At 36.1% G+C, this 14,369-nt stretch overlaps 1 protein-coding gene across 1 annotated transcript in view; it reads left to right on the top strand.

Annotated features, from left to right (window-relative positions):
• The window catches only part of LOC129268195 (tetratricopeptide repeat protein 17-like), a 34,281-nt gene extending 21,359 nt beyond the window's left edge, over positions 1-12,922 (top strand). Inside the window, exons 14-22 of the mRNA XM_064104821.1 lie at positions 473-637; positions 2,719-2,886; positions 3,480-3,564; positions 4,194-4,320; positions 5,066-5,231; positions 5,892-5,966; positions 7,354-7,473; positions 8,125-8,268; positions 9,393-12,922. Coding sequence (XP_063960891.1) covers positions 473-637; positions 2,719-2,886; positions 3,480-3,564; positions 4,194-4,320; positions 5,066-5,231; positions 5,892-5,966; positions 7,354-7,473; positions 8,125-8,268; positions 9,393-9,527 — 1,185 coding nt within the window. The 3' untranslated portion in view covers positions 9,528-12,922. The remainder of the gene's footprint in view (positions 1-472; positions 638-2,718; positions 2,887-3,479; positions 3,565-4,193; positions 4,321-5,065; positions 5,232-5,891; positions 5,967-7,353; positions 7,474-8,124; positions 8,269-9,392) is intronic.
• The last annotated feature ends 1,447 nt before the right edge of the window (positions 12,923-14,369 follow it).

Here is a 14,369-nt window from a genome sequence, read left to right on the forward strand (position 1 = left end):
GTATTTTTCAATGATATTATATGGTATTAGATTTTGGGTTTCATTTTCCTTTAACAGTCGTCTAATATACCTATTCTGTTCGTTATCTATAGCCTACAACCCGCTACCTATTTGGCTGTCTGTATGGTGCGTTTGGTCTATACCCTAAGGCATGATGGGAAAGTTCCCTAGGTTATCTTAATAACCCTTGCACTGATAATGTAACAATCATAAAAAATACTTTTTTCGTTCTTTCTACGTAGCCTACAACAATCATCTAGAATACATATCTATTCTTCATCTATAGCCTACAACTTTCTTGGCTGTTTGTATGCTGTGCTCGGTCAATATACCATCAATCAATGCAAGAAAGTTCTCTCGCTTATCTTAACATTGATTCTGAGAATTTAACAGTTATCAAAAATACTTATTCTGTTCTTTATGCATAGCCTACAACAATCAACTACAATACCTATCTGTTCTTCCTCTATAGCCTACAACCCGCTACCTGCTTGGCTGTTTGTATGCTGCGCTTGGTCAATACCGTCAAGCCAGACAGGAGAGCTCTCTAGCCTACAATCTTGATCCAGAGTCCTCGGATGCTTTTGAGGTCTATTCCAGGATCAGATGTCTGCTGAAGGCAGGAGAAAAGGATAAGGTAAGAATATTTTCTCATTTTATTTCTCCTTATGATTTTTTTTTTATGTTTATAGTATCAGGGTTCCCACAGTCATGGGAAATTCCTGGAAAATCCTGAAAAATTAGCGGTCATGGAAAGACGGGGAAAAATCAGGAAATTTGAAAAATTTGTGAAAAGTCATGGAAATGGGATTTTGGTCATGGAAAAGTCATGGAATTGCATTTACCTCTTAGCTATCGCAGCTGTACAGTTTTTCGTGTCTTGCAACTCTCTTACTCTGTGATCATACTCTGCTATTATAATTGGTGTTCATGAGGGGAGATGGAGGGTGGAGGCCATCATAACGTGTTTGATTTTGGAAACCGTGCCAGAAAGGAAGTCATGCAAAGCAGCAATTTAGTCATGGAATTCTGTTTTCAAGTTATGTGGGAACCCTTTATAGGTACTTGACAGCAACTACCAACCACCAAACATGTATGTCACCATCATAAGTCCTCAACTACTCAAATCTGGCCAGGGCCCTAACCCATAATCAAGGCTCCACTAACTTTTTTTCTTGATGGCCCGATTAGTCCTCCAAAATCATCAATTTCATATTTTTGGTGGCCCTAAAACAATAGAAAACATTACAATTTATCCAAACTTTTGTAGCCTAACCGGGCCAGCAAGTGTGGGCTTTTACAGCATTTTGGTGGCCGGACTCTCATTTTTGGTTGCTTTGGGCCACTGGGCCTCTGCTAATCTTGAGCCCTGCCATAATGCAACCTTCTGAGCGGTGTTGTCTTGTAATATAGACCCACTTGAATGTTAGCACACTAATTCATTATATACATTCAATAATTATTTAACAATGGCAAAAAGAAGCTGCTGAAAACTGCTTATCTAATAAAAGAGAGCCAATGGAGTAAATTAGAAAGTAAAAAATGAGCCTAAGCTATTGATCCTAGCAGAATCTTCGTCGGAGGCAAAATGACAAACATATAAAGTGGAACAACCATAATATAGACCACAAACAAGCTACAGCAACGCTAGAAACAAGGAGACAAAAGGGGCATTAGTGAGTAGAGAAGACCAATCAGGTTTAGTGAAGGGGATGAAAGAAAAGGAGTAGGCAGACACAAAGGGAAGTTGGTGTAAGTAGGGCCAGTAAAAGACCTCAAGCCAAGAGGGATTAAGATAATGAGGCACGCAACATCAAACAGGATCTGGAACAAAACAGTGATAGAGGGATGAATAACAAGAGAATTAGTGAGAGGTGGGCCAAACAGGTTACAAAGAAAGGCATAATAAACTGGTCCATAAGAGTGGGGGAAAAAAGGAAAAGAATGGGGAACAACTGATAATGTGCAAAAGACATAAGTATATATGATAAAGCATAAAACAAACTAAGAGAAGAAGGTAAGTGTAAATTTGTATCTACATGTATAAGTGATATGTATATAAATATATCCAAAAAAGAAATGTATATGAAAAAATATAAATAAACATATGGTGTAACTGATATTGTAATCCGCTAGGTGTGACGGGAAAAAAACATAAGACTATATAGTAGGAAAAAAAAAAAAAAAAAAAAAACCTGTATATGTGAAAAAGAGGAAGCAAATTGCCTAAAAAGGTAAAAGCAAATATAGAAGAGAGGTGGTGTATTATGAAGAAACCATAGTATACATGTAAATAAGCAAATGTGGTAAATTATTTAACAAATTAGTTAAACTGTACATTTCTTCTAAAATCAGTCTATCTGATTTGATTGTGGTCATCTGAGAACTAGCTTTATTTTATGTTTAGTGCTGTGACAGGTATAAGAATTAGCCAAACACCAATCTTGAAATCACCATCAGACTTATAGAGGTCAGTGAGCACCGGATTCTTTTTTCGTTCGGTGCTGTGACTGATGTAAAAATTAGCCCAACACCAACAATTTTAGTCAACACCAAACTTGAAATTACTAATTGACGTATTGAGGTCAGTCTGAGCAGCAGCTTCATATTTCATTCAGTGCTGTAGATGGTGTTAAAATTGGCCCAATTCCAGCTGTCAACACTAAACCCACAATCACCACCTATCCCTTTTGATGTTTGTATTCGTTTTCTCAACAGCCCAACCCAATGAATGAAGCCAAAACAGGCCAGGGTATATTGGGGAAGTCAGGGCTATATGGAGCAGTTCCTGCGTGCGTCCAAGGCCCGCCCCAAGGGGAACAGACGGGTCAGAGACAGCCTTCGGGTGGACCTCCAGGGGCGAGTACTAACCCTCTGAATAATCAAGTAAGTGAAGCTAATATCGTGAGGCCATCTTACAAAGAGTTGTGATTGATCCAATTGATCATAAGTATGGAAAGCAAGCAACGCAAATATCTGGAGTGTGTATGTCAGTTCCAAGTGTTTTATACATATGAATGTCTTTAAGTATCACTGTTTTGACAAATCAATATGCTCATTTAAGGGATGTAGTCGAGGCCAGCCTCAGGGACACATTTTGCTAGCCTTGGCCTCGGTACAAGTTACATGTGAAAAGTCTATGAAAGAAGGTTTTCTCCAGTGGCCTCGTGAGTCAGAAGTACCGGCCTGGACTACATTGCTGCCGTCTTTATTTCCAAAGGACGGTTATTAAACTTTCTCAAATGAAGAAATATAACATTTATGGATGGCAATCCAAACGGCATTCACAGCCATGTCCTTGATTTCCTTTGATTACTGGATTAATTTAAACCTCGTGATGATATTGCTTAAAAGTTGATGAAGTTGAGCATAGATCCAAAGATAAATCCTGCATAGGTTCTGGCAGCATGCCATGTAAATTTAAATAAATCTAAACTCACTGCTAGCATACCTTTTTTTCTTTCCTCCCATCTTTGTAGGTTGATTTCAAGTCCTGCAATGCAGGCTCAGTGCCTTCAACAGCTTTTGGTCCTCAGATACCAGCCGCTCCCGCTCCTGATGTAGGTAGGTACCCTGGCACATAAGGTCAGGAGTTCAAACCCCCTTCTGCTCTCATCTTAAAGGGGTTTCAACCCCATTCTGTCACTCGGCCTTCCCATTTTAATAGTTAACTTCAAATTCTTTAATGTGAGCTCAGTGCCCTTTTCAATCCTTTTCACTCAGATTCAAGCCATACCTTTTCTAGGTAAGTGTCTTGACTCAAAGTTGCTTTGGAATATTGGCCTTAAGAATATAAATCCAGCAATTAGAGGAATACAGTTGTGCTAAAAAATAAGTGAACCTCACCACATAATGCACTCCTTCATGCAGAGTGTTGAATGTAGACAACACTATACAATGTTTGGCGAGCCAAGAGCAACAGACTTATTGAATGTAATAATTTGTCACCTGACTTCACAGTGATATGTCTAAAACATGGCAGAGCTTGAACACTTTAAATGTGTTCATTTTCATTTGGGGTCTACTTACTTCTGAGCACTACTGTATATAGAGGATGCCGATTTGAAAAATAAACACTGATCCATAAAGTCCCAGTAAATTGATTGTTTCACATTGATTTCACTAAATATTTGCTCATTTACATTTGCTTCTTGTTGATATTATGAACATTTTTTTCTTTTATTGTGTTCTAGATGTGAATAAACTCTTTGCGAAAAGAGACAGTCACTGGCCCACAGTAGAACAGTGTGCTGGATACAGGAAACTTAATCTCAAGGCTTTTTATAGTACGTGGATCTCCATTACTGCTAAAGATATGAGGTAAGAATCATCTCTCTTGTCATCACTATTCTTATTGTTATCATAGTCTTCATCATCAGCATTTTTATCATCATCATCAGCACCATTATTATCATCATCATCCTTATCATCATCATTATCATCATCATTATCATCATCATTGTCATTTTTTCATCATCATTATCATTGTCATCCTCTTCATATCATCATTGTCATCATCACCATTATCTTATCATCATCATCAGTATCAACATCATCATTAGTAGTACCATCATTATCATCATCAATGTTATCATTATCATCAACATCATTATCATCATCATCATTGTTAAAGAACTCATGCAGCCTTTAACACAGCCTTTCTTTTGTGGCAATCATCTTTTGTGTTTGGTGTTTTTTTTTTGTTTTTTTTGTTCTGATTTGACTAACAAGTAGTACTAAACAATTATATTGTGTTATGCCCACAAATATTATTGGTCCAATGTGATACATTATAAATGGACTTAACCCTATCTAGGCCAGGGTATTTTGGGAGTTCATATGGCCGGTGGGAGGGGGTCGCCTCCCAGAGAAATATCTTTTCCAGCAACTGTATAAATAGTATGTGACATGTTGGGGAGCTTTGAATGTTTTTACAGATAAATGGTGCTATGCAAATGCTTTTCATCATCATCATTTACATCTGGTAAGTCAAATTTTTTGCAAAGTGAAAAGGTTTTCAGTGATTCAAGAATATCAACCTGTCATTTTAAATATCTCTCTTCAGACTGGATGATTACATTGACTTCCACTCCCAGCTAACAAGGGAGGAGTTACAGATCCAACCGTACTGCGATGCTAAACTTCCGGCCAGCATGCATACATTAGATCATATACCTGCCATGGCTCTGAGAGGAACTCTGACGTACGAAGCAGAACAAGGTCTCAAGGAGGTAAACGTTGTCAGCTTGGATATTGAGGGATTTTGTTTGATCGTATGCCATAACCAGACTGACCATGGAAAAATCTGCTGACTTCTAGCATTTTACTTTAAGTTGGCCCTCCCCCTTCAAAAAATGTAATAATAATAAATGAATAAATATATGGATAGATTGAATAAATAGATGGATGGCCGGACGGACAAACGGACAGGCAGCCAGACAGACAGATAGATAGCATAAAAGAAAACGTTTCAAAAGAATAAAGAGTAGAGATTGAATTTATCAGCTTGTTTTGTCACTTCAATCATTTGCACATGTGTGATAAAAATAACTGGGCCCTGTCTTACAAAGAGTTACAATTGATCCAATCAACCTCAGCTATATGGAAATCCATCAATGTCATAATTTTTTCTACAGGAAATTTGCACAATGTACTTTGTGAACAAAGATAAGCACACTGAATTGTCAAGAGAATGAATGTATGAATATACATCATATCTAGAAAATATATATAAATAAACGTGCATTTGAGATGTTGACGTTGCTGGCTTTCCATTGTTGTGGATGATCGGATCAATCACAATTCTTTGTAAGACAGGGCCCTGGTATACTTTTTTTTTTACCATTATGGAAGTTTCAAAATACTTGCAAGTGCTTTTTTTGTGACTACAGGTGATTCAGTCTATTAACGGTGGATACATGGATCATGATGAGGTCGGGACAAGGGTTGCCAAACTCTTGGAGAAGGTAAGACCTTAAAAAGATGAATACCAGTTGTGGTAATGATCTCAAAAATAAGTTCAAGCAGACTCAAATAAACTTACCAACCATGGCAATTGTTTGTATGTCATAAAAAATATGTGCCAAATGGCTCAGGAAAAAGACGCGTAATTGCTGAGAAATTAGCAAAATAAGCACGGAATTCCATAACAAAATCAGGAATTTTTCGAAGCAATAGTAATACACTGTCCTACATATTTTTTTTGTGTTGCTGATCATCAGAATTATCAGTTTTGAACTAAGATTTCATGATTTTACAAATATACGTTTACATTTATCAACCAAATCTAGATTAATGATTATATGGTGACAATTAACCTTGATTTAAAAGCCTTTTTCATCAAATAATAGTTTGCTGCAATTACTTTCTTTTACCTTTAAGTGCTCATAAGCTATTGTGTAGTTCCATTCTGCACATGATCAGAAGAAGTTCATTGGTACTAAAGTGACATGGAGGTTTAGTATTTAATTTAGATAAGCACCAACTTTGATGTCTTGATTATTCATATATCTTTTTTAATTGTATTTTTCATTAGATCCACAATAAACAACGATACGTCCACTAGCGACTGGTATTTCACAGTTTGCCAAGTATATACATTGTTATAACAACATGCTAATGCTTTCAAAGTAAAAATGCAACAAATACCTTCATAGAGTGTTCATTGGAGTGCTATTCTAGTCTCCTGGTCTATTCAATTTCTTCATCCTGCTATGTAAGGCATGCTTACATGATATCTTGCTTTGAAATCTGCCTTTCATATAATTGCCAATGAACTACGAACTGGTCTATTGGCACACTGACATTAACTGAACTTTGTGAAATCATGAAATCTAAGTTGGAAAACAAACTGAAGATTGCCAACAAACAAGCACATGCGAGACCTTGTATTCTTTTTGCTTGGGAAAAGACCCAACATTTCGCTGTAACAGCATTCATGTTTTGCTAATTTCTCAGCAATTACACATTTTCTTCCAGTCTCCTTCAGCACATATTTTCTTATTCGTACATGCCATCATGTGAGAGGTCATTTTATTGGATTAAGTCCAAACTCATTTTGAAATTATTACCAAACTGGCATTCATCTTTGAATGCTGGTAAATTTGAAAGTGATTGTATAACACATTTCCTGCTACAAGCTTTTAAGCGTCTATGACCTGACCCTCGATCAATGCGTCAATTAAGTCAAATCGGATCCTATCGTTAATACAGGTTTCTGTGGTAAGCCAAAATTTTAGAGGTAAAATTTTTCCTGTACTGAGACCACAAGTTTAATTTCCGTTAAAAAAAATAAAAATAATCAAAGATCTCGAGTCCTTTATTATGTTTTCCTTCTCTTTGTCTCAATTACAGGATCCTGAGTCTTGGGTAGCAACAAACATGGCTGCCCTCTACTGGCGAATAGAGGGAAAGTCTTTGAATGCCTTGCACTGCCTCCGACATGCTCTTCATTACTCCCCATCAGATATGAAGGTAAAACAAAGAAACCTTAAAAGATTTCTGTTCAATTATTCATAATTTCCTTCAAAAATTTCTTGAAAAGTGCTTTGGGCATTCTACAGAGTAGATTTGACACGATACAATTCCGATATATTGTTATTAGTAGAAGTAGATTATGTCATGCTTGGCTTGGTTACTTTACAATACTTGTTTGTATAAATTGCATTTTGTTTGTTTTCTGCATAGTAAAGGAATATAATGATCAAAGTGCCTATGTTGGTTTTTTTTTCGTGGATTCTGTTTGATATGATAAGGTTGCTTTTAACCCATTACCTACCAGGGTTCCGCTTTATAAAGACTTGTTATTTCTATAACAATCAGCCAATCAAATTGATAGATTTCAGGAGTTTTAAACTTATTGCGAATTTGTAATTATAACAGGTTTTATGAAACAGGTCCCAGATCTGACTTGTCTCTGTACTAAACCCATGGGAATTGCAGAATTGAGCTTTCAACAGGTTACAGTGATATTGCCTTAATATTTCTTAATAATTCTCACTTGTTATAGTGGTTATGAACCTGGCCAGATTTAAGGACTGGAGGTTGGGCTATACACTGCTGCTTCATATCTGCCTTAATTAATACATGTCGTGTATCAACATTTCTTGAATGTTTTTGTATCAGGACCTTGCGATGGTCAGCATCGCCAATATTTTTCACCGAGTTGGGATGTACGAAGATGCTGCAACCGTTGCGAAGATGGCCATTGATATCTCGCCACAGCTTGTCATTAATCACTTCACCTTGGCTAATATCTACTCGTCGAAGGTAACAATTATCATACTTTATTTCAATGGATTTGAGTAACTTTTAGTATCTTAAATGGTCGGATGTTATTATACTTAAAGTCTGTCTTAAGCTTGGTAAAGGTGCAGTGATATAAATCATTATTGATCTTACAAACGTGTAGTAGCTGTCAAATTAATTTTTCACTTATTTCAATTTTAAAATCTTAGCGGAAAGTCGAACTGTGATGTTTATACACCCACCATATTCTCTCAGAAATTCTTTTTTTTTCCTTTAAAAGGGGCCTTGATCACTTATCTTATGAATTTAGTTATTGGATGTCAGAAATCTATAGACAAGATTGAATTTCCAATCCATGTCATGCTGAAAACTAGTTATATATAAAAAAAATAAATAAAAAGAAATCATGAAGGTATTATTTTTTGATCAGGCACTTCAAATAGATTTTATGTAAAATTACAAAATAAATCCAACAAAATATTTTCATTTTATATTCTTCATATCATAACTGATTTCTGGTAAACATTCATGATTCGGCACGTTGTGGTGGAGTGGTTCTGACTCATGCCTTTCAAACAGAGGGTCGTGGGTTCGAATCCTAGCCATGGCATGTTTTCCTTCAGCAAGAAATTTATCCACACTGTGCTGCACTCGACCCAGGTGAGGTGAATTGGTACCCGGCAGGATTAATTCCTTGCATGCACTGAGTGCCGATGATGGTAGCTCCAGCTAAAGCAGGGGTAATAAAAGCAGCGCTTCGTGTCCTCAGGCAAAAAGCACTTTATGAATCCAGCTATTATAATGCACGGTTGTGCTCAAAAGTTAGTGAACCCCGCCACAAAATGGACTCCTTCATGCCGAGTGTTGAGTGTGGACATCAACCCTACTCAGAGAAACAAACTTTATTGAATGTAATATTTTATCACCTGACTTCACTATTAAATATCTAAAACATGGCAGAACTTGAACACTTATATGTATTCGTGTTCTGGTGGGGTTCACAAACTTTTGAGCACCATTGTATCGGAATGGCAACATTCACTTTTGACAGATTTATTTAAACGAAAAATCTTCTTTGTCTTCATGTTCTCCTCTTTTTATTCTTTTTCTTTTTTCCTTCTTCTTTATTCCTATTGACAATGTAGGGTCAGTGGGATCATGCTTTGGATTTCTACCAATCCACCCTGAGGCTGCAACCAGACTTTCAGCCGGCCGTCGAGAGACTTAGAACCATACAGTGTAACGTTCTCCAGCTGACTGCCAACAAGAATCCAGCATAGGCTACATGCATTATCGTAATAAGACACCGTTCTCATTATACTTTCTAAAACTGGTTTACTGAAACCGGTTCAGGAAACCAGTTTGGAAGATCGCTTTGCTAGCGCTCCCATTTGATCACCCGAAAGTGGTTTTCAAACTTCACGTATAGCGGTCTTGTTGCTATGGGAACACTCTCAGTTGGGTGACATGTTTCGCACGAAATTTGAAACTGCAGCGTAGGCATTCCACATATAGTGTGTGGAGTAGCGCGCTCGAAATGTGTGAAGATCGCCTCCCCAAGAACGGTTGTGTCCCCACTTACGCTAAAACCAGTTTAACGAGTCAAAGCGATCTTCAAAACTACATCGCGAGTTGGTTTTCTGAACCGGTTTGGAAGATCGCTTCCAAGACCGCTTCGACCGTTCTCATTACATGTTAAACTAGTTTCCACTAAACTAGTTTTAGGACGGTAGTGAGAAAGTTGTCTTAGATTACTTGACAGTCCTGTTTTTTGTATCAATATGGAAAACGCAAATATTGGAGGCAAACTTATATTTAATTACCAAAATTTTATTGTAAAAATCTTATTTTTCATTAGCAGGGATGTAGTCAAGGCCAACTTTGAGGCTACATTTTGCCAGCCTCGGCCTCGGCCATGAGTCGCGTGTTCAAAGTCTATGGGAGAAGGTTTTTTCCAGCGTCCTGGTGATTCAGCTGCATGCCTTCATTAGACTCTCAACATTAAACTTTAGTGCCATCAATTGTGCCATTCTCATTACATCCAGTTTTAACTGGTAAAAATTGTATCTTTACATTCGATTTAAATGACATTTCAATTTTACTAAGGTCCTCATGGATCTTTATTTTGATGTATGAGAATCAATTTGAAGAAGCACCTCTTACATGTGCAGTTTACAATTTGAGAATATTGTATTAGGAGGAAGTACAATTTGTAATAATTATAATGAAAAAATATGATATTTTTATATTTCACTATTTACGTATATCTAATATCGTTATCGCGAGGGGCTTTATGAGACACAGAAAGGTTTAATAGAAGGAAGAATATGAAAGGCTGTCTAAATTAGTGAGAAAATTAGTGTTCACATCGAATCAGATTCTGCACCTCCTCTTTCAATTTTTACTAAGGAGATGATGTCGCTAAAAACTTTTCAGTGTTTTTATGCCTTTTATTGGCAGGGCATGCTAAAGAAATACATACAGCCCATATTTCGGGGGAAAAGGTCCATGAACGCCCAAGATATGACCTCATGAATATATAACAAGCCCCATTAAAGTCTATGTATCGTCGTTCTGTTTCTAAAAGTTTAGAATCACGTCAACCAATTGGTGTTATTGTTTTGGGTGTTTTTTTTTGACGTCACACTTTGCTAATCTATTCTTTATTATTTTCTTAATCCTTAGATAGTTGTCATATATTTTAAACTTATGTGTAAAATGTCTGAAAGCATATTATGTAAGTGGGGAAGCCAATTCCAGTTGTCCAGCTTAATGCATTTAATCTTATATAGTTCTAGCTGTACGTACAAGTTTAAAAGGCATCAATAAAAAGCAGGAAAGCATTCTTTCATATCCAGTTATATTCAAATTAACAATATTTTGATCAATTTTTATCATCAGTTCTTTAGGTTTTAATTGCCTTTATTTTGATACATATTGTATTGCTTTTTGGATGAATCTTGTAATATTATCAACAACTGACCATTTGTTCTTGTCTAGCGCAAAAGTAATTTTACAGCTGGTTTGGGGGGAAAATTATGTTAAAAGGTACTCCAGGCTGATAATAATATGTTTTGAACAGATAAAGAAAATTCACACAAACAAAACACTGAAAGTTTGAACAAAATCGGACAAGAAATAACAAAGTTATAAGATTTGCATTATTTCTGTGAAACAGTTCTAGGCATGTCTTTATTAATATTCAATGAGCAAACTGATGATGTCATATCTCTACTTCTTGTTCTTTGTATTTTATTATATGAAATTATGTTAATTCATTTTTTCCAATCAAGAAAAAAAAATTGAATGACAACTGATTTGGTGCATTAGATATTCATTGCTGCAACTTATTTCATTTCAAGGGAGACATATCATTCAGACATGGATGAAATAATATAAAAATGAAAGTGGGGATGTGACATCATCAGCCCACCTAATGAATATTAATGATGATGTACATATAACTGCTTTCACAATATATTGCTAAACTTTAGAATTCATTAACTTTGCTATTTGTTATCAGATTTGATGAAATTTTCAGCATTTCTGTGAATTTTACTCTATTTACTTAGATATAGATATTTTCAGCCCAAAGTTTAAGGATGTATATTCATTATTGCATTTGTGTCTTTTGTTCAGTGGTAAAATCATGTGTTTTTAAATGAATATAAATTGGCAATACAATTAATTTTCCTGCTTTCTGTCCAAATAAGCAAAGTTCTTCAATTAAGCTCTAAACCTTCAATCATTATTTATTTCTAAGGCACAATCTATAGAATGATCTATGCTTCAAGGAGATAAATTTTTACAGATCTTGCCATTTTGAAGAAAGTGAGAAGATCGATTCATATAATTCAGTGTCTAAAATGAGTTGCGTCAAAGCAGTAGGGGGGGTAGGAATGTGTTCATTTGCCGGGATAGCTAAATTGAGATTAATTGTCTGAATAAAAAATGGAGGCTTCATGAGGCTAAATCTTTGCGCAATAACAGTAATAATCATGATAATGATGATGATAATAATGGAGATAAAAACAATAATATTCATAATATTAATATTGATTAAAAAAATTACTACAACATTAACAATGATAAGAATTTGATGTATGCATAATTTGTCAATTGGATGTGTATTTGTTTAGTTTATGTTTGTAGTATCCATGTGTTTAATTAGAACAGACATTCAAAGTCTGACACAATACTGAAAGTCAATCTACACAGACACTAAATACTAATGATGCAATGGCCTGTATTTTCAAAAGAGGTTTTAATTGTACCATGGTACAAAACCACGGACTGAAGATTTCTGCTATTATCGCACTTTAATCAGACGCCCTTTCCCAAGAGCGTGGATTTGTAATTGGACTTTTATTAGTGTACGCGATGAAATAAGGTTAAATGGTTAATTATGTACACAAACCTGCATTGTCCATGGTTTTGTGCCATGAAACATTTGGAATCCCTCTTGAGAGTACGGGCCTATGAGACTCTATAGTCGGTTTCAATATCTTATGATTATAGTGTGTGATGATTTGGAATTATTGTTTTAATTTCATCGTTTTATGATGAGGTTTAGTAATGAACCGAACTTGTTCTTTTTATGAGACACATTCTTACGCTATTAAAGAATCACCGAATAAATACTGAAATTTAATTTCTTCAAGTATAAACTATGAAATGCTCATTGTTATTGGGTTTTTTTTGGTGTGTGTGTTGGTCTAGCTATTAAAGTGCTTCAAATTTTAATAGGATGTTTCATAATTCCTAGACCCCCCCCCCCCCCAATCCACAAGATTTACTGCCTGGGGCGCCCCATTTCATTAACATTGTTATAACAAGTGCGCAATTTCTATAACAAGTTTACAATCAGCCAATCAAATTGAATGATTTCAGTAGCTTTAAACTGTTATTGCAAATTTGTTTTTATTACAAGTTTTCCAAAAATGTCCTGGATCCCAGCTTTCCCTGTAGTTCACTAGCGTACCTATGGCGGGGGGGGGGGGGAGGCAGACTGCCCCCCCCTGACGAGTCACAACCCATGCAAGGGACGTATCCCTGCCCCCCCCCCCCTGATGAGTCATAACTGATCACTGACGAGCCACAAGTGGCCTCCTGCTATGAACTTGAAGACCTTTTTTTTTTTTGCTTGTCAATTTTTTTCTGGTGCGAAATGTCCGTTTGTGTCCATTTGTCAAATTTTTGGGCGGACGAATTCCCCCCCCCCCCCCCCTTTGAAAAATCCTTGGTACGCTACTGCTGTAGTTATTTGTATAGGATAAGCACAAATGTAGGTTAATTGGGGGATTCAAAATAAAGTTCCTTTTAACACAGTCTTTGAAAAAGGGAATTCCAAAAGAGCGCATAAGAGGGATTGGGGCAGGACCTGCAGTGGCTATGGTAAATTGCCAATTCGTCTACTCACCATATGGTCTACTTTCATCTAGTCTAATGCCATTCTGTCCATTAACATTTCGTCTAACAACCATTTGGTCCAATCACCATTTCGTCTCAGCCAGTTGGTCTAATATCCATTTCATTTTCATTCCTTTTGCACAATTAACACTTGATCCAAGTAGACAAAATGGTGTATGGACTAATTGGCCATTGGAACTACTGGTTAACTTATTGGATGAAATGGTGAGTGGATGAATTGGCTATTATACCATGATATGCATAGTGGACTAACTGATGGTAGACCAAATGAGAGTAGATGAGTTGGCAATTGGACAAATTGGAAATAAACCATGGCTATGTCACCTCCCCCATGAACATGCATCCACTAAAACTTTCTTCTGCACTAACTGGGTTGATTCCGTGGAATTCTCAATGGTCAATTCTCAACTAGCACACAATATTTTCATGAATATTTTTGTAAGGTAACGGAAACGTTTTTCAACTATAGTGTTTTAAATAACATTTCCATAATAATACTGTACAACATTATTTGGTCCAAATCATTGTGGTATTTAGTATTCATTACTCAACAGAGCTGCCAAATAGTAATGTAGTCTTAAAATTTTCCACTTCAAACATGATTTTGTGAGATATATAGGACCCTAAATGGTCATTTCCCAATTACATAACATTTTCAAAAAATTAACATAATTAAGGTATCAGAAATGTTT

This window comes from Lytechinus pictus, chromosome 9 (assembly GCF_037042905.1).
Source record: "Lytechinus pictus isolate F3 Inbred chromosome 9, Lp3.0, whole genome shotgun sequence".
In the NCBI taxonomy this organism is placed as follows: domain Eukaryota; kingdom Metazoa; phylum Echinodermata; class Echinoidea; order Temnopleuroida; family Toxopneustidae; genus Lytechinus; species Lytechinus pictus.